Source organism: Rhinoderma darwinii, chromosome 5, assembly GCF_050947455.1.
Source record: "Rhinoderma darwinii isolate aRhiDar2 chromosome 5, aRhiDar2.hap1, whole genome shotgun sequence".
Classification (NCBI taxonomy): Eukaryota; Metazoa; Chordata; class Amphibia; order Anura; family Rhinodermatidae; genus Rhinoderma; species Rhinoderma darwinii.
This window is the reverse complement of record NC_134691.1, coordinates 158,481,169-158,500,795: the sequence shown is the minus strand read 5'-3', so window position 1 is coordinate 158,500,795 and position 19,627 is coordinate 158,481,169. Positions and strand designations below refer to the sequence as shown.

General features: G+C 41.9%; 1 protein-coding gene across 1 annotated transcript in view; it reads right to left on the bottom strand.

The window, feature by feature from the left end:
* PXDC1 (PX domain containing 1) overlaps window positions 1-18,267 on the bottom strand; it is a 78,919-nt gene extending 60,652 nt beyond the window's left edge. Inside the window, exons 1-2 of the mRNA XM_075828467.1 lie at window positions 17,469-18,267; window positions 646-737 (exon numbers count right to left, since the gene is read on the bottom strand). Coding sequence (XP_075684582.1) covers window positions 646-737; window positions 17,469-17,724 — 348 coding nt within the window. The 5' untranslated portion in view covers window positions 17,725-18,267. The remainder of the gene's footprint in view (window positions 1-645; window positions 738-17,468) is intronic.
* Window positions 18,268-19,627: the final 1,360 nt, after the last annotated feature.

The following is a 19,627-nucleotide window of genomic DNA, read 5'->3' as shown; positions in this document are numbered from 1 at the left end:
GGTAAAAGCATTCCCAAGTTATTACTACAAAAAAGAACACGTCAGATTTTAAGAAATCGTCTGTGTCCTAAAGGGGTTAAGGAGAAGAACTTGGACCTGCGCAGGTAAGAGATTTTTCATCTAAAATATTTCCAAAAATTGGTGGATTTTTAAGAGCTCGACCCAAGAAGTAGATCTTATTTTGTATAACCCAACTCACAGAAAGCCAACCAGCCAGGCAACCATTGTGCCTAGATATTTGCTGATAGCATCTACATTTTGGGGATATTGCTATTTATGGAAGTTCTTATTGTCTGGCTGCTAGAAAAAAATCAAACTGGCATCTGCAGTGGTCAAACGGACTATTAAACTGTAAAGTAATTTGTACACCGCTGTTATATTGCAGCTATTGACTATATCTTTTATTTTACAATATTTGTCCTATTTCATCACTAGTTTTCAGTTAAAGAAGAGTGAAAATCCATAGTTAACCTTTAACCAAGCCTGTAGACACAATCTAAAGATAGACTGGACATTGGCCTTTATATTTGCCTTACATATTCCAGAGTTCACTAATGCTATAAGATTTGTTGTTGTTTTTTTACACGTTATAATTACATTTCATGTTAGCACTTCCTTGGTATTGAGTATTTCAGGCATACGTACTTTACAAGGCATGTTTATAACAGTCTTCAACAGTTTCTCCACTTCATTGAGTCTTGCTTCTATTTCATGAGAATCTTTAATAGTGATGAGCCCTAAAAAACAGTAATCATACTATGATTAGGATATGAGTACCATATTACCAAAACTAAAACGCAAAATAAAAATGTGTTATTTATGCATTATGAAATCATAATTATCAAGTCAAGTATTCCCATTTATACACACAAATATTTCTGCCAGAATGAAAAATATTTAAAATGGAAGAGATTTTATGCGAGAACTATGTAAAAACGATTTTTTGTTTTCTTTCATGTACACTAAAAAGACATTTATATAACCTTTGTCAATTTTTATTGGGAATGCTTTACAGGCATAAACTCTACAACATACCAAAAAACAAAAACATTCAGTCCAAGTTTTTTGGGAATGAAAGTACTGGATTTTAAAGATAGACCAAATAAATTCTCAGATTATGTGTAAAACATGGAGTCTTGGACCAATATCGATTTTGGAGTTTTTTTTTTTGCCCTCATATTCCCTATGCTATAATCATTAATAAAGGAATCACAATGAAAACCGCTAGTTAGGCATTTTAAATACATCTTCTCATATCAACTAGTTTGAGATCATTTCAGTAGAACATAAATGAAAATTAATATTTATCCAAAATGAGCACCCCAGGCTCTTACTGTGTACTGACTTCACCCTTCAAGGATTTTACAAAGACCCGGGTTGAAATCATTACTAATAGTGTCTGTCAGTATTGTTTCATGTCTTTTAGTCCCATAAATTCAAGGAAATAATGATATTCCCTCACTATAGGGATTGATTTCAGCAAGATATCCTCCACAAAATATTCAAAAAAGAATCACTGGCGTAGGACTGGAGTTTAGTTAAAATAGAACTTTTACTGTAGAATTATTATTTTTTTTAAATTGTGTACAAACACATATGCAAAGACATAACAGTTCTGCATTCACTGCAATGTAAGTAAATGGAGAGATAATAATATGGTAAAAATGGACCCCAGACACATCTCTTTTAGTGATTTCAAACAACATTTTATATAAGCTGGATATTTAACAGCCAACAATTGTACCAAATTGGCACTTGTTCATATGCTCTAGTTTGGTGGACTCGGCGGGTCCATGCATTTTTAATAATTGGCCATTCATTTGAGTGGCTGGCATGTAACACTACATTTTCTCTGCAGTGGCTCCTGCCGGGGAAATGTATAGCCAGATGCACAGCTTACCGTCCGGCTGGCTTCCATGAGACAATCCCTTTAAAGAGGCTCTGTCACCAGATTTTCAAACCCCTATCTCGTATTGCAGCAGATCGGCGCTGCAATGTAGATAACAGTAAAGTTTTTTGTTTTTTTTAAAAACGAGCATTTTTAGCCAAGTTATGACCATTTTTATATTTATGCAAATGAGCCTTTCTTAAGTTCAACTGGGCGTGTTTAAAGTTATGCACAAGTGGGCGTGTATTATGTGTGTACATCTGGGCGTTTTTACTTGTTTTACTAGCTGGACGTTGTGAATAGAAGTGTATGATGCTGACGAATCAGCATCATCCACTTCTCTTCGTTACCACCCAGCTTCTGGCAGTGCACAGACACACAGCGTGTTCTCGAGAGATCACGCTGTGACGTCACTTCCTGCCCCAGGTCCTGCATCGTGTCGGACGAGTGAGGACACATCGGCACCAGGCGACAGAGGCTACAGTTGATTCTGCAACAGCATCGGCGTTTGCATGTAAGTCGATGAAGCCTTTGTCGCCTGGTGCCGATGTGTCCTCGCTCGTCCGACACGATGCAGGACCTGGGGCAGGAAGTGACGTCACAGCGTGATCTCTCGAGAACACGCTGTGTGTCTGTGCACTGCCAGAAGCTGGGTGGTAACGAAGAGAAGTGGATGATGCTGATTCGTCAGCATCATACACTTCCATTCACAACGCCCAGCTAGTAAAACAAGTAAACACGCCCAGATGTACGCACATAATACACGCCCACTTGTACTTAACTTTAAACACGCCCAGTTGTACATAAGAATGGCTCATTTGCATAAATATAAAAATGGTCATAACTGTATGAGACTTTTTTTTTTGCGGTACGGGTTGTACTTTATGAAGGTGCCATTTTTTGGTCCATTTACATTATTGTTTCGTTTATACAAATTTTTATTTAGGCAAAAATGCTGAAAAAAAACAGTTTTTCTTTCTCTTTTTGACAGCATAAACCGATCATCATAAATGACAGTATAAATTTGTTGTGCAGGTTATTACAATCGCAGAAATACCAAATATGTGTATATTATTTTATGTATTGGGACTTCTATTTTAATAATGTTTATTTATGGTAAAAAAAATTGCATTTGTTATTTTTTTTTTACAGATTTGTTTCAATTTAGCATTACTTTTTTAAATTAATTAAACTTTTTTTTTTTTTTAAACTTTAATGTACTGGCATATATCTACATGCCAGTACATTAGCCTTTGTAATGATTGTACACAGGCAGTTGTTAGGGTATATGTAACGGCAGGGGGTAGGGAGACGGACAAGTGAGCCCTAATCTACCCGCCACTCTGTCCCTGCCTACTTGCAACGACCCGCCCTAGGCGACGGGGTACAACTGGGCGGCGGTCCCTGCGCTCAGTAAGTGCACGACAAACACGACAAACATACAAGGAACACAAGCAAGGAAAAGGGGCCGTTGCCCACGGCAACACCGTGAGCAACCAGAGTGGTGAACGAGCCGAGTCAAGCCAGGAGTGTGCGAGGTACAAAACGAAAAGCAGAAGAGTAGTCGGTAAGCCAGGGTCGGTATGGAGCAGGATCAAAAATAGCAGGAGCTGTAGCTGGGCCAGGAACCACAAGGAAGGAAACCAAAGCAATAACAAGCACCGAGGGACAGGAAGTGCAGGCTTAAATAGACCGAGGGCGGGAGCTAGCTGAGTCTGGCCAGGTTACGATAGGCTCTCCCACTCCTAAGCCTGCCAGCCTGAATGGTGGAAGCAGGAGTCAGTCTCAGGGAAGTATTCTCAGGTGCTGACTGATTAGTTCTGGGAGTTAACCCCGCAGTGCCTGGCAGATCCTTTACAGTATATCTAAGCATGCCCTAACAACAGGAAATATGGTCAGACAGCCCTGAGGTCCTTCAAAGGACATATAAGGCATAGCCCTTGATCTTGCCACAGGAATTTCACGGCATTTAAGGGGATAACAGCGGAGATCATAGGTTGCAGCTGTGTATTACAGCCATTGCCCTGCTCCTGATCTCGTGGGCACACTTGCTTTGCCCGCGCGATCAGCGTGATGTGATGCGGCAGGCTCTGAAGACAGAGAACATGGCAGGCGCTTTGCAGTGCTCCCGCCATGTTCTCTGTCTTCAGGACCGGTGGCACCGCTCATTAGTGCAGTGCCAACTGCATCATATCATGCTAGTGACTAAATTCATGTATTACAATACTAAGCTGTGCGGCTGCACAGCTTAGTATCGAAATACATGAATTCACGGTATTAAAGCATTTGAGGGTGCACAGCATAAAAATAGTACAGATATTTCGATGCATCGTGCAACGCTACTCCACTCCTGGCATTAGCTGTGTTATCACTAAGAACATTTATCACCTATCCACAGGGTAGTGTCTGGTGCGCAGAACAGATTATACAAGCCTGTTCACACAAGTGACCCCCATTCCCTGTGTTAAACAAGACTGAACTAAACATTTCCACAGCATATAAAACATTATTTTGGGCAATCGCAAATCAGCCGTGCTAAAAGCAAGTTTTTCCCCCAGTCATTTTCTCATTATACAACTATTTATACATTGATTTCTTGTGAAACATCCCACTCTCCTTTTGTGTAAGAGTAGATGAGTACATGTAAATTATTCAGTAGCTTGGAAGTAACTTATAAAGCAGGTTTAATTATCATACGTTTGGCAATAGCCAAGACCTGCGGCTTTATTCAATCATGCATGGGCCTGCTGAAAGGAATACAAAAACAACTTCACTGACACTATAGTATATCTGCATTTTCATTGACAGAAAGTATATCATGCTACAAAAAAATGTCATTACATAAAAATGTTTTGGTTATATGATGGGATTTGAGAAAAGAAATAACATGATACAATGCAAATATTGCATAATCCATGAGGGGTATAGATATGAACAGACATGAATAGGAATTTGTATACACGAAGGCCTTATACACAAGACTCTATTGGTGTGCATCCGTCTGTCACATGGACTCACCGATCCATAACAATTCCCCGGTATTGGTGAATCCACTAATCCGGACTGTAAAATTACTTGTGCAGAGTTTTTGCGGTCCGGATTTGCGACCCCCACACCATTTTGTGTAAATCACGGTCGTGTGCATGGGGCCATAGAAAAAAATGGGTCCGCAATTTATCTGCAAAAATGTGGATAAATTGCGGCCAAAAAACTGAAGTCAGAAAGAGAAGATCCAGAACGTTATGGCATATAGAAAACAATGTCAGAATCAACTTAATTTCCTATGATGCACCTTTACTATTAGGGCTTGTCCACACGTAGCGGAATTGCTGCGTATTTTCCATCCGGAATTGCATACGGAAAAAATGCAGAATACAGTAGCAGCAAAGTGGGTGAGATTTAACAAATCTCATCCACACGCTGCGTAAAATTTCCGACCAGAAATTGACCTGCGGTGCGTATTTTTCATACCGCAGCATGTCGATTCCTGTTGCGGAAAGTGGACTGAATTGCTGCGTTTTTCAGAGGAGATATCACCATCTCCCAGCATTGAGAAAAACGCCGCAAATTCCGCACCATTTTCTGCAGTAAAAACCGCAGGAAATTGTGCCGTTTTTCCGCAGAGGAAATCCAGCTAGTTTCTGCGGAATTGCTGCAGAAATGTTCAGACATTTTCGGAAAGCAATTCCGTTACGTGTGGTCAAGCCCTTATAGTCTTCAAATATTTCATACCTACCAGCTTGACAAGAACTCCATAGGGTTTATCCACCCTGTTACTTACTGTGTAGAGCCCCACAAAATATAGTAAGCAGCAATAACACCCGTCATATAAGTTGCTAAAGTTGCGCAAAACGGAATAAGACCTAATTCACACGAACGTGTCCGTTTTTGCACGCATAAGAAACGTCAGCAAAAAAACCAGAAGGTGTTTTTCTTTTTCTCACCAATTCCTTAGCAACTGTTGCGTGAATCCGTGTGCTGTCCGTGATTTTCACGCACCCATTGACTTCAATGGGTGCGTGATGTGCAAAAAACGCACAAGAATAAGACATGTAGGCTGGGTTCACACGTGGCGGAATTTCACTTAAATTCCGCTGCGGACACTCCGCAGCGTTAATCCGCAGCGGAGCCGTTTCTGCATTGACTTCCACTTCTATTTAGAAGTGTTCGTTTAGACGATGCGTAACATTCCGCTGCGGAGCATAGGCTGCGGAGCGGAATTTGGTGTCCGCAGCATGCTCTGTCTGTTGCGGAGCAGTGGCGGACTCATGGCGGAATTTCTCCATTGACTTCAATGGAGATTCTAAGTTCCGCAATGAAGTCCGCAGCTGTCATGCACATGTTATGTGTGCTGCGGATACGTCTTGCTTTTTTGCCATGACATTTCTTCATTCTGGCTGGACCTATGTATTTCTAGGTCTACAGCCAGACTGAGGAAGTCAATGGGGCTCCCGTAATGACGGGAGCGTTGCTAGGAGACGTCTGTAAATAGTCACTGTCCAGGGTGCTGAAAGAGTTAAGCGATCGGCAGTAACTGTTTCTGCACCCTGGATAGTGACTACCGATCCCAATATACAGCAACCTGTCAAAAAATATAAGTTCATACTTACCGAGAACTCCCTGCTTCTGTCTCCAGTCCGGCCTCCCAGGATGACGTTTCAGTCTAAGTGACGGCTGCAGCCAATCACAGGCCAAGCACAGGCTGCAGCGGTCACATGGACTGGCGCGTCATCCAGGGAGGTCGGGCTGGATGCCGAAAGAGGGACGCGTCACCAAGACAACGGCCGGTAAGTATGAAATTCGTTTACTTTCACTAGGGAAAGTGCTGTCCCTTCTCTCTATCCTGCACTGAATAGGGAGAAGGGAAGCACTTTTCCCGCAGTCCGCAGCAGCTAGTCCGCATCAATTTACTGCACATTTTGTGCAGATCCGCAGCAGAATCTGCAACGCAGATTCTGTGCGGCATTGATGCGGACAGTTGCGGAGGAAATCCGCCACGTGTGGTCATGCCCGTAGTGAGTTTCACTCAGCGGACACACGCTGCATGAAAAACACTGAATGTCTGAATGGCCCCATTGAATTGCATAGGTCCGTGTGACGTCCGTTGTTTTAACTCGCGTAACACGGACGTGAAATACGCTCGTGTGAATAAGGCCTTCAATGGACGATAGGTGCGTGAGAAACGCACCAATATAGGACATGCAGTGAGTTTCAGGCAACGGATACACGCTGTGTGAATGGCCCCATTGAAATCAATGGGCCAGTGTGCTGTGAATGATTTTCACGCACAGCACACGGACAAGTTTTACGCTCGTCTGAATGAGCCCTTAGCGGAGAGATCCCCTTTAATATAATATACGTCTTTCAGTTTTACATTGAGGCATACAATTGACATTTGAGACATAAAGAAATACAAATGCAGTAAAAGGAGACTGCTGATAACCATTACTTGTCTGTACATCTTCTATTATTACTATTGACATACTCAAGCCTATCTCCGTTTGCTACACAATGTGGTAGATCAACAAATAAAACATTGTAAGAAAGTGAAAAAAATAAAAGTATCCCTCACAATGTTGTAAAACGGCTCTGTCACCTCAATATACTGCGCTAGGTAAGCCCCTTTGCAACCAGAGGTATCACTTGCAGCATCTACCGCAGATAAGTGGAAAAAACATGCTGAGAAAGCGAGTGTGGGGGTGTGCGAGCGTGTTTTGTACTAAAGTGTGTTTTGTGATTTTAGATTAAGTGACTTTAGATTCAGGGAGATTAAAAGGGAATTACTGGCGTCTAGTCACTGTTTGTCTCCATTTACTTGTATAAATGCCATCCCCATTAGTAACAATGCTGTCCAGTGTGCGTCTTGTGCAATGTTTGCAGTCCTTGAACAGCAGTTTGAGGGTGCACACTGTATGTTCTTTGCACGTTTGGAAGCCCAGATCCTTGATCTAAATGAGAAACTTGTAAGACTGAGATCCATTGATAAGATGGAAAGGAGTGTTCTAATCACTGATGAGGCGGAGGATGGTAGCATAAAGGTTTTGGCTGATGAGGCCGCTAGATGGGTGACAGTTAGAAAGTGAGGTAGAGGGAAGAGAGTCAGGGTGGCTAGTCCTGATCTGGCACACTTCAACAAATTTGCCAAGTTGGCGAATGAGGAGGAGGTTAGTTCAGGGATAGCGCTGCTTTGCAAGACACTTCCTCTGACAACCAGGGGAATGTCTGCTCCAATAAAAAGGGGGATAGGAGACCCCAAACAGGTGCTGACAGTGGGGAATTCAATTATTAGGGGAACAGTGTGTTTTCTTTCTGGTGCTCGAGATCGCAGAACGGGTTGATTGTTTACCGGGAGGGGCTGGTGGGGACTCAGGTGTCATGGTGCACATTGGTACTAATGACAAAGGTAGAGGTAGGTGGAAGGTCCATAAAAATGATTTCAGGGACTTTGGCCGTAAGCTTGGGGCAGGGGACTCCAGAGAGGCAGCCAGAGATCAGGGAGCAAAAGAAGTGGCTCAAGAACTGGTGTAGAAAGGAGGGGTTTGGGTTCTTGAAGAATTGGGCCAACTTTTTGTTGGCTACAGGTTCTTCAGTAGGGATGGGCTGCACCTGAATGCACAGAAGATGGCTAGAAGGTTGGAGAAGTGTTTAAACTAGGGAACATGTAGAGGGCAAGATAGTGTACATAGAGAACTGGAAATTATTAAATAAAACTTAAGGATAAGTCTAAATTAAAAAATTACCAAAAATCTCTCATTTGTATGCTAACCAACACTAGAAGCCTGACAAATAAAATTGATGAAGTGGAATTAATAATCTCAGAGTAAAAGAATGACATAGTGGGGATAACTGAGACATGGCGGGATGATAGCTATGACTGGGTGGTTAACTTACAGCGTTACAGTCTACTCAGAAAGAATTGTAAAAATTGTAAAGGTGGAGAGGTTTGCCTTTATGTAAAGTCTTACCTAAAGCCCACACTACGGGACGATATATGTGAGTGAAAGACTCATGTGCAGTCTCTATGGGTAGAAATACATGGAAAAAAACATAATAACATACTGTTAGAAGTTTGCCTAAAGCCATCAAATATAACAGAATCCAAGGAAAATCTTCAGGTAAGGAAAATAGATGAGGCAGCAAATCACAATGAGGTTGTTATTATGGGGGATTTTAACTACCCAGATGTAAATTGGGAAACAGAAAACGATTTCCATTATTACATCTACAGTTTCAGTCGGTAAGCAAAGATAATAAAATTTCCAAACTGGTGCAGGAACCAACTAGGGGGAGAGCACTTTTGGACTCTTGGAACATTAGCCAATAGACCTGGCAGAATAACAGAGGTGTCGGTTGGATGGCACCTAGTAAATAGTGACCATAGAATAAGAAGGGCCTGCTCACATCAGCGCTGCTTTCCATTGAGGGGGTTCCGTCTGAGCTTTCTGTCGGGGGGAACCCCTCAATGGAAAGGCAGGAGGAATCCAGTCGACTGCGCTATTGATTGCGTCAAAAACAACGGAACCCTGCCACAACGGTGACAAATGGAAACCATTAGCAACGTTTCCGTCACCATTGAGATCAATGGTGATGCAAATGGAAGCTAATGTTTCCGCTTGCCTTTCCGTTGAGGGGTTCCCCTGACGGAAAGCTCAGACGGAACCCCTCATCGGAAAGCAACGCTGATGTGAACACAGCCTAAACTTTCACTTGTCTTTCAAAAGAATGTTTGTCAAGGAGTTATAAAAACACTGAACTTCCGAAGGGCAAACTTTGATCAACTTAGAAATGCCCTTAACTTCATTGACTGGGACAGTATCCTCAAAGAAAAGAGTACAGATACTAAGTGGGATCATTTTTAAAGGCATATTCAATTTTTATTGTAAGCGGTATATACCTTATGGGAATAAAAGGGTTGGGAACAGGAGAGAACCAATGTGGATAAATAAAAATGTACAGGGTTAATAAATTATAAAAATAAAGGATTTAAACTGCTAAAATAGTAAGACAGTGAAAAGGCTCTAAAAAAAACTATATGGAAAAATAAAATATGTAAAAAACAGATAAAGACAGCAAAGCTGTGGACAGACAGACTCATTGCCAAAGAGAGTAAAACTAAGGGCCTGTTGACATTATCGTTTGGGTTCCACTCATCGGTTCCATTCAACCTTTCTATCAGAGGAACCGATGAACGGAAAGCCTAACGGAAACTATAGCTTCCGTTTGCATTACCATTGATCTCAATGGTAATGCTTTAGTTTCAGTTGGTTTCAGTTTTTTTCCATTCCGTAATGTTTCCGTTTTTTTCCTCCAGAAACAATAAGAAACTCACCGCCCCTCTTGGCAGTGATTAACAGGCTGCTATGTATGTGAGGCGAGAGGTGAAACTTAGGGGTGTGCTCTCCTCGTGAATAGATTGGACTCATGACTATTTGTTGCCAAAAGCCTAAAGGGGGTTTTACACTGGCCAATTATCGTGCAGACGAGCGTTCGTATAATGCTTGTTGCCGAACAGGGCAGCGATCAGCAAATGAACGAGCAAACGCTCGACCATCTTTTGATCGTATCATTTAAAAAAAGATAAATATTATCATTGTCGGCAGCACATCTGCCTGTGTAAACAGGGAGATGTACTGCCAACATGATGATACTGTATGGGGACGAGCGATCGGAGTAATGACCACGCGTCCCTATCCATAGCTCCGTGTGACAGGAGCAAATGACTGCCGATCAACGATGTCTCGTTGATCGGCGTTCGCTGCACCGGCCGATTTTCGGCCGGTGTAAAAAGCCATTAAGTGAAGCTACCTTACTTTCGTATCTTGACTATCGTAATCTTCCTAATGGTCTTCTCAAGTTTCAACTGTAACCTGCAGAGACCTACCACAACCCCTAGCAATATGCCATCACTTTATGAGATGGGAAAATCCCTTTATTAGATTTTATTGCTCCAGAAAGTGTCAGTGTGGTTCCCACTGGATATTACTGTATTCCACTGTATGTTACCATAGTGAAGCACAGTATTCTATCAGCATGCCACATTTTTAGGACCTCTGTGTGCCCTTGTATGAAACGGAAATACAGTAGGGCTCTAAGAATTATTTTCGTGTATATTCTGGATCCATTAGTTAAATCTCCCAAAAACTCTTGCGTGCACAAGGCGTTAATTTGCTACTACATTTCCGTTCATTCCTTGATCTTCTGTGGCTCACAAATATTGTATTGTGTTCTCCATTTTGGCTATTTATGTATCTATATCTACATTGTTTATAGTGCCCGAAGAAATTTCTTGCACATATTGAACCATTAACCATAAATATATCCCACAAAAACATCTGTTTGGGTGGATTGGAATAAATAGCTCTGAAAAAAACTTAGGAAAGTTGAAGTTAGGAGTAAAGAGCATCCCCAGGCAAGCTGCAGGGTGCAAACAGAGGATCTCTGTCAGTAGCTGGCAACTTAGTGGAACTTCCTTGCCAAGTATACAAGATCTCTTTCATGGCGATAGAGAAGGGACAACACAAATTAGTAACGTGACGTTAAAAAGAAACTGAGACAAACAACCAAATCTGTAGCCCAAAACAACAGGGAGAAATGTGCAAGAAGGGCTTTTTGGGCATAGGAATAAGTGAGCTGAATGTAATTACTAGAAATCTGCATGGATTACATGTAAGTAAATGAAGACCATGGGAAACATTTCTGTTGTTGAAGAATTGTGGAGCTTTGTAGGTCATTTTAGTCGATCAAAACTTTAGAAACCCCCCAAACTATAAAACTACACAGGTAAAAATGGTAGCTCAAAGATATAGATCAAACGCTCAGGACCTTATGTATATGGATAAATAAGCTGGATCCTTTCAAGGTAAAAAATATACCCCGGATATTAGGACTGGTAGGGATTCTCAAAAGGACTTATTCACACAATGTGGTCGAACCGCGATTTATTGCTGGGATTACTGCATAATCATGCAGTTTTGCCGTGATTTAGTGGTAATCGCGGTAATAAATCATGATTTGACCACATTGTGTGAATAGACCCCCAACATGGCTAACAACATGCCAATAATTATCCAATGGACTAGTGAAGTATCAGGCCACCAAAAGGAGAAGTCATCCAGCGACAGCAGGTGGCGGAAGAATACAGAGAAGGTAATGCAGCTAGCCTGCACTACAGTATAATTCTAAGGACAGTCTTTGGGACAACACAGCCTATTGGAGAGTAGAAAACCAGAAATAGATTTACAGGGGCAGCAGATATTTTGCTTTTATTACAGATTGGGTAGCATTTATGACATTTGAGGGACCTAGTTATCAACAACAAATTTCAAAGGAACTTTTAAACCTTCTTTTGCAGAAATTCCTTTCATAATTGTATTGTATGCATTTTATTAAATAAAACATATTTACAACTGGTTTTAATGAAAGATTATGGACTTCTGCTGCTTGTATGTCTTACAATCTGATACAAGCTGCTGGATGCCGTTCAGTGTCCAGTCCGACAGACCAGCTTACTGTCAGCTTATCTCTAGCCTCTCTCTCTGCTCTCCTGAACACCCAAATGCTCCAAAAGAAGAAACGGCAAAATGTGCGCTGGGCACGCAAACGCCATTCCGAGCCGGTATGCTTCCTATTAGTGTCTAGCCTGTGACTACCAGGGAAAGTACACTTGTTTTTACCAATGTGTGACTTCATACAGTCGCCCCCCCCCCTAACATGTGTAATACCATGTCACTGTTTGTATCATGAATATATGGCTACTTCACATACATAATTTAGCTGAACAGGCGATAGCTCTCTTGTGAGTGACATTTTATGAAATTCTGATATTTTCCAATAAAGATAATACAACTGAAATCTGAAATTTGGATTAGCCTGTGTAACTTTTGTAGGTGATATGTAAATTTGGTTGGTGCAACAGCATAAATGTGATGCCCATTTTTTCTAGTTTTATCCATATGTTCGCTTCTGTGTTGGAGGCTCTATTTGGAGCCTCCTTCGCATACCTCATCAAATTTGACAAGAAAAATTTGACCCTGTTAGTGATTATCATATGTCTTTCGGAGATATGGTGTATGCTATTCTAATCTACCCAATTTCTTATCTACCTGACGCAAGGTAAGGGTCCTATTACACGGGCCAATATGGGCCGTGTAAACGAGCGCCGATCAACAAGAAAGCTCGTTGATCGGCGCTCGTTTGCTCCTTTTACAAGGAGCAACGCTCGTCCCCATAAATTTTCATCATGTCGGCAACACGTCTCCCTGTTTAAACAGGCAGATGTGCTGCTGACGACAATAATATTTAATGTTACATAAACGATACGACCAGCCGGTGAATGAGCGTTTGCTCGTTCATCGGCTGATCGTTGCCCTGTTTACACAGGGCACTGACCAGGAACGAGTGTTTATATGAACCCTCATTTACCCAATAATTGGCTCGTCTAAAAGGGCCTTAAGGCCCTTCACACTGGCATCATGCCTTCAGTTATTACAGGAGCCATGATGAATCTGTTGCGTAATGGATCCTGACAGTTTCCCATTGACTTATAATCACGTATTTTAGACTTCTGAACCCCAATGCCAGTGTGAACAAAGTCTAAGCAAATGACAGAAAACTGACGGAATGGATCTTAACGCCAGTTTAAACATAGCCTAAGCCAGTGTTAATAAATGCACTTGTATAACTATTTGAGTACCATATCCCAAATGATACAATTTTATAGTACATAAAGGATTACTATCCCACTGTTACGCAGTAAAAGTGGGGTTGTCTTCATAGGTTTACTTAAGAACATACGTAGCTGGCCGTCCAGGTTTGGATGTGACAGGGAGTACTGCTGCTATTATACACTTGCATTCTTATTAGGTAGGCCATTTATAATAATGCTGCGGATTATATTCAAATAAATGCATTACACTGCACTCTGAAATCCAGGCCTTTATTAGCGGATTTTTAATGCGTTGTTCAATTTTGTAAGCGTATTTGAAGCATATTTTGAGGCGTCGATGGGAAAACCTTCAAAGGGAAAAATGTGGTTGTAAAACACTTCAAGAAGTGACATGTCAATTTTCATTAAAGCTTCTATTTACGAAGTGTTTTTTAGTTCAGTTGCGTAAAAATAGGCCTCTTATAAACTACAAAGTGTATTTCCCATTGTAATCAATGGGAAGCTGTTCGCAGGTATTTCGGAGCACAATACGAGTGTTTAACGCTCCAAAATACAGGTTGAAATTATGCCGAGTAAACATAGCCTTGGCACATACGCGGGAGCTTTCCTGACATACACAGGGAACATACGTGATGTGAAGGAGGCCTTATATTTTATTCGGTATTACTCTATACTTTGAGCTTTGCTATATATTTATTTGGAAACAGTAGGTAAACCTGACTAAAAAGTCATAGAGATAAATATCCACATGATGTAACTAGTATGTAACAATATATAAGTGGTTTTGTCTCTCAGAAAAACACTTCTAGAAATGTATTTATATGTGTGTGTAGATAAATTGTGGAAGGTTTATTTGATCAGGACTTTTGGATAGTGGAAGTTGAATGCATTTTAGGGGCACTTTCATATTCACAGCATGGACAACTGAGGTACAGTACACAGGTACAATGCCAATTTTTGCCGTTAATATTTGGATTTGTGAGGCTGAGGGCCATTGTGTTTAATTCCTATTTCCTTTTATTTTGCCGGTGTGATATGTCTCCAGAAAACGTCAGGGAAACTGACTAGGCAGGCAGAACATTTGATACCAACTATACTGAGGACTGCTCGGTTTTGTTGCTTGGAAAACAGGAAGCGATATGTTAAACAAGTCAGTCCTTGAAATAGGAAGGGTAAGAAAGAACACATCTGTGAGTAATGAAGCGGTGCCAACTGTCAGCACCTATAATACTCATGTACCTCAATTATTTCACTTTATGTCTGTCACAAGTGGGGCAGTTTAGATAGGGCTCCTGCACACGACCGTGTGTGCCATCTGAGTCCCGTGAAAGATTAGAAAATGTTCTATCTTTCCACAGATCGGAGAGTTGGGTCCATTTTCATAGAGCCGATTCACACACTGAAGTGAATGGGTCCATGAAAACTATCCAGTGCCACTCGGATGAAGTGAAAAACGGCCTGAGTGGCACTCGGTCGTGTGCAAGAGGCTTTACTGTCCCATCAGGAGCATGATAATGGTGGCATCACTAGTGCAAGATACATGTGCAGTAAAGACAGACGTGCACCATGCGTGAGAAAAGCCCCTCAGGCTGTATCCTTCTCTGATAGCAGAGAGCAATTTTTGCCCAAATACACTTTCTTTCCTTGTCAGTTGAAGGGGGTAGCCTTTTCATGTTTGCCTTGGGCAGCAAAACAGCAAGAAAATCCCCTGGGTAAAGATGCCAGGCACTGGGACTGCAGCACCGGGGAACAATGACCCAATTCTGAACCCTCAAAAGCTAACGATCCATGTTTTCCTCTTTAACCCTCCGTAGTTATTGCTTTTTTTAGTAGGAAAAAGAAATTCACTGGTGATCGTCTTTGTATTCTCCATGTCAGTTCAGCAGGGACAGCTAAATTACTACAGCACTTCAGAGTAGGAACCCTTCAAATAAGACTAAGGCCCCATGCACACGAACGTGCTTTTGCGGCCGCAATTCCCCCGAAAATCCACGGGAGAATTGCGGCCCCATTCATTTCTATGGGGCCATGCACACGACCGTAGTTTCCACGGTCCGTGCATGGCCCAGGAGCCTGGACCACAGAAAGAACGGACATGTCTAATTACAGCCGTGTTCTGCGGTCCAGGAAATAATGCACGCGGTCATATACACGGCCCGCAATTTGTGAGCGGCTCGCGGGTGTCACGCCGCGGCAGGCCGACCCGAAAATCACGGCCAGGCACATGGCTATGGTCGTGTGCATGAGGCCTAAGGCCTGGATCACACACACCGTTTTGATGCAGTTTTTGGTTTTAGCTAAAGCCAGAAGTGGATCCAAAAGGAAGGAAAAGTATAAAGAAAATGTGTTTTTAAAGTGCTATAGAGACACCAGAAAAAAAATTACATACCTCAAATGAAAAAAAATGCTACAAACCAAAATGCTGTGTATATAGGCTTTCTTATATTTTACTATAGATAGACTCTAAAGTAACATCTGTCCACACTGTTTTTGGGCAAAAAAAAAAAAAAGAGAAAAACACTACTAAAACCAAAAAGTAACTAAAAATTCAATGCTGTGTGTGAATTCAGCCTAATACAGATCCACATTACGGACATATTACGGATGATATTGTATCAGTATGCTATTACAGATTCATAATAATGATGGAATATGGATTTTCACATTTTCAGTACAAGATTATGCACCAAATTGCATACATGACATATAATAGCATAACTAATAAGATATTATTTAGAATCTGTGACTATGATGCTTTTCGTCCAGCAGCGTTGAAACTTCTCCCAGTCTTCCACCCCCAGCTGTAAGGACTCTTGTTTCCTCATTATGTGGGGGAAGGGAAGTGACAGTCAATGTGGCTGTCAATTTTTTAGGCTCGGCAGCCATTACATTTCTTGACTGCAGCGTATACCTACCTTGTTGTTCACATCATGCAGCATTTATGTTACAGGCGTAAATATCCGTGTTACTGTTACGGAATTTGTTAACCACTAGTATATAAGAGACTGGGTACAAAAATAAAGATTTGGACCCCAAATCAGACTAATACATATAAATATCAGGAAAACCATCTGATCGGCCATTAATGTGCCCATCATAACAAAGTATATTCCTGATTTTCTTCACCTCCTTTCCCATTGTAACAGAAATGTTATGTTATATTATGTTATGCCTTCATACTGCTGACTACCTACCCTTCCTGTTCAATGACAAAGATAACCCGGGTATTGTACGTCTGAAGATCTCTAGCTATACAAGCAATACTTATTTTAGGATCAGATCCCAGAGGCTCACATTGGGGTAACAGACTAGTAGCGAGAATGAGAAGTGACCATTTAGGATGAAGAATTCTAGGAATGACATAAAGTAGTTATATCATTGTGGAATACAAAGTTTAGCAACTTTCTAATAAACTTTGTGTCTCAGGCCCTCACCCTTTCTAAGATCTCTGCTTGCTATCAGAATTCTTGCTCAGATCCAGAGGATGAAAACGTTACATACCTAATACTTCGCACAGCTGAGGGTTTGCTACAATCGTATCCCGCCTGGCAGATACCCTACAATGATACCTTGTAGTAGAGATCTGTGTTACTTATGTATTTAGTATTTAGGATACAATTGTAGTAGCTGCTAGTAGCATTAGGGCTATACTGGATGTAAACAGGAATACTCCAATTCACTGACTGCAAACAGTTATATTGCAAATGGTGAGGAATAGAAAACACAAAGTATATTAGAGAAAGTAAAACTGAACCACCCCCCCCCCCCATCGAGCAGCGACTACCCATGTATTGTGAAACTACAAGTTCCATCATAGCCTGGCATAAGAGAACTTGTATCCACACATTCTAGGCCATAAGACTGGTATAGGTGGTATAGTTGGCACAATGGCCTCTTAAAGTGACAGTGACCAACCTTCCAGAAGAGATGACTGTGACAGCTCTCCCCGGTCTTCTGGGAAGGATTCCAGCAGCCTCTTAAAGAGCCGCCCCAGGTCCGAGTAACTCCTATGGAGATAGAGTATATTCCTATCCGACCACTCAGTCCGGATCTCGAAAAACTCCTCCTCGTCCCCTTTCCGATTTATGATGAGTCTCCTAATGCCGTTCACCCAGCAATCCTTCACAAACATGTTCACCAGGGAGGTGCCCTCAAACACAGCCGATGCCATCCTCAGCCCGCTGCGCACCCTGACACCCACATCCCAACAGCAGGGCACAACGTGGCAGGCGCTCCCTGAGTACCACTGGCTGATGTGCCCAGATGTCACTAACCAGGGCTTATCAGATGCTGCGGTAACTAGACCCGAGCGCTGTGTTCCCGGATCAGTTGCGCATAGAACATAGAAGCTCCTGTTGCCTTGACTCTCCAGCAAGTCTGAGAACTTCCCTAGTACATCCCGGCAGAAGCGATGTGCGGGGGTACCGTCCTCCGTGTACCGCTATGTCCCGCCATTCCCGCTCAGAGTGACGGGGAGAAGCCTCGGCTGGGATGCCGGGTGCTGATGTCAGGGCAGGGGCGATGGCAGGCTACGTGTCCGCTGCAACTTCTCGTCTCCCACCCCCCGGCTGTGTGGTGCTTACTGAGCGCACTCCCTCCCGCCCTCAGTGCGCAGCGCTGCCAGGAAGACTGAGGTAAATATGTATCCGCTATGGAGAGGGGCTGCGTGCACTATGCGAGGAATGCTGATCACTCCACACTGAGGTCAGGCTCCTCTCCGGGATGTCACATGCCAGGCTATGAGGAGGCACAGGATCCCTCGCACAGTGCCGCCCTCTGCACGCTGCCCACATCCACAGCCTGATGTATGGTGAGACCTGGGCATGAGATACTGCTCTAAACTTCCTCTACAAACAGCGCTCATCTTCACAACATTATCCCCAGTCATATACCATGCAAATACAGTACGTATAAAAACTCATGGACAGCCTCCATTCACAGCAGCCCCATGTAATACAGAACATATCACAGCAGCCCCATGTAATACAGAACATATCACACAGCACCATGTTATATGTGTCTTCCCCCCATCAATGCATTTCCTTGAAATGTTTACCATTTTACAGTTTTTATATAATCGACATTAAAGGTGAGTAAATACATTGCATTATTGGACTGGTCCTGAGTTACCGACTGTATTATATTCAAGAGCTGCATTCATAATATTGCTATTGGAAACAGTCAACAAGCTTGCCTCACACACCCTACATCCTATATTGTAGCAGGACAGTTAGTTTCTCTCCCAAGAATATGAATCACCAGAACAAGCTCTGGTCAGATTTTGAGCTTGCAAGGCGTAATAAGGATTTCAGCTCTGAAGCATGCAGAATTGTAAATGTCGTTCTGGGCTACAAAACAGGCTATTACAGGATTAGTACACGACAGGTAATGCAATGAATTTACAAAGTCAATTAAAGGCTATGTGAACCTTTGAAAACTTTTTTTTTTTAAAACTGTATCATAGTATATTAAACAACTTTGTAATTGTTTTTATTTAAAAAAAAAATTGACTTTTTAAGATACAGCGTCTATGTAACCTGGATACATAGGAGCTGTATCTTGCACTTAAACCCGAATCCGTCAGGTCAACGTGACTGACGGCTTCGGTGACAGCAGATAAACGCAGGTAGTTCCGCAGGGTTTTTTTATGCATTTTTAGGTGCATTTTTTACATTTTGATGTGGAAATAAGTACGGATCTTATTCTGTGGATTTTGGTGTGATTTTTTTCTAAACATGTCCGATCCAATCCTGAGACGGAAACGTAAGATAAATTGACATTCTGCGGATCTTAAAATACACACTGCATCTGGCCTTTTCGATCACATCTGAGTTCATAAACTTAGATGTGATCGATATCAGGTGGATCCTGCGTGACCTGTCGGATTCAGGTTTGAGCGCAAGATACAGCTTCTATGTATGCAGGATACATAGAAACTGTGTCTCAAAACGTATAAAATAAATAAATAAAAAACATTTACAAAGTTGTTCAAAATATGATGACAGATTGTTTTTTGTTTTTTTTAAAAGGTGTTCAAAGGTTTACATAACCCTTAACTGTGTGTGCGTGTGTGT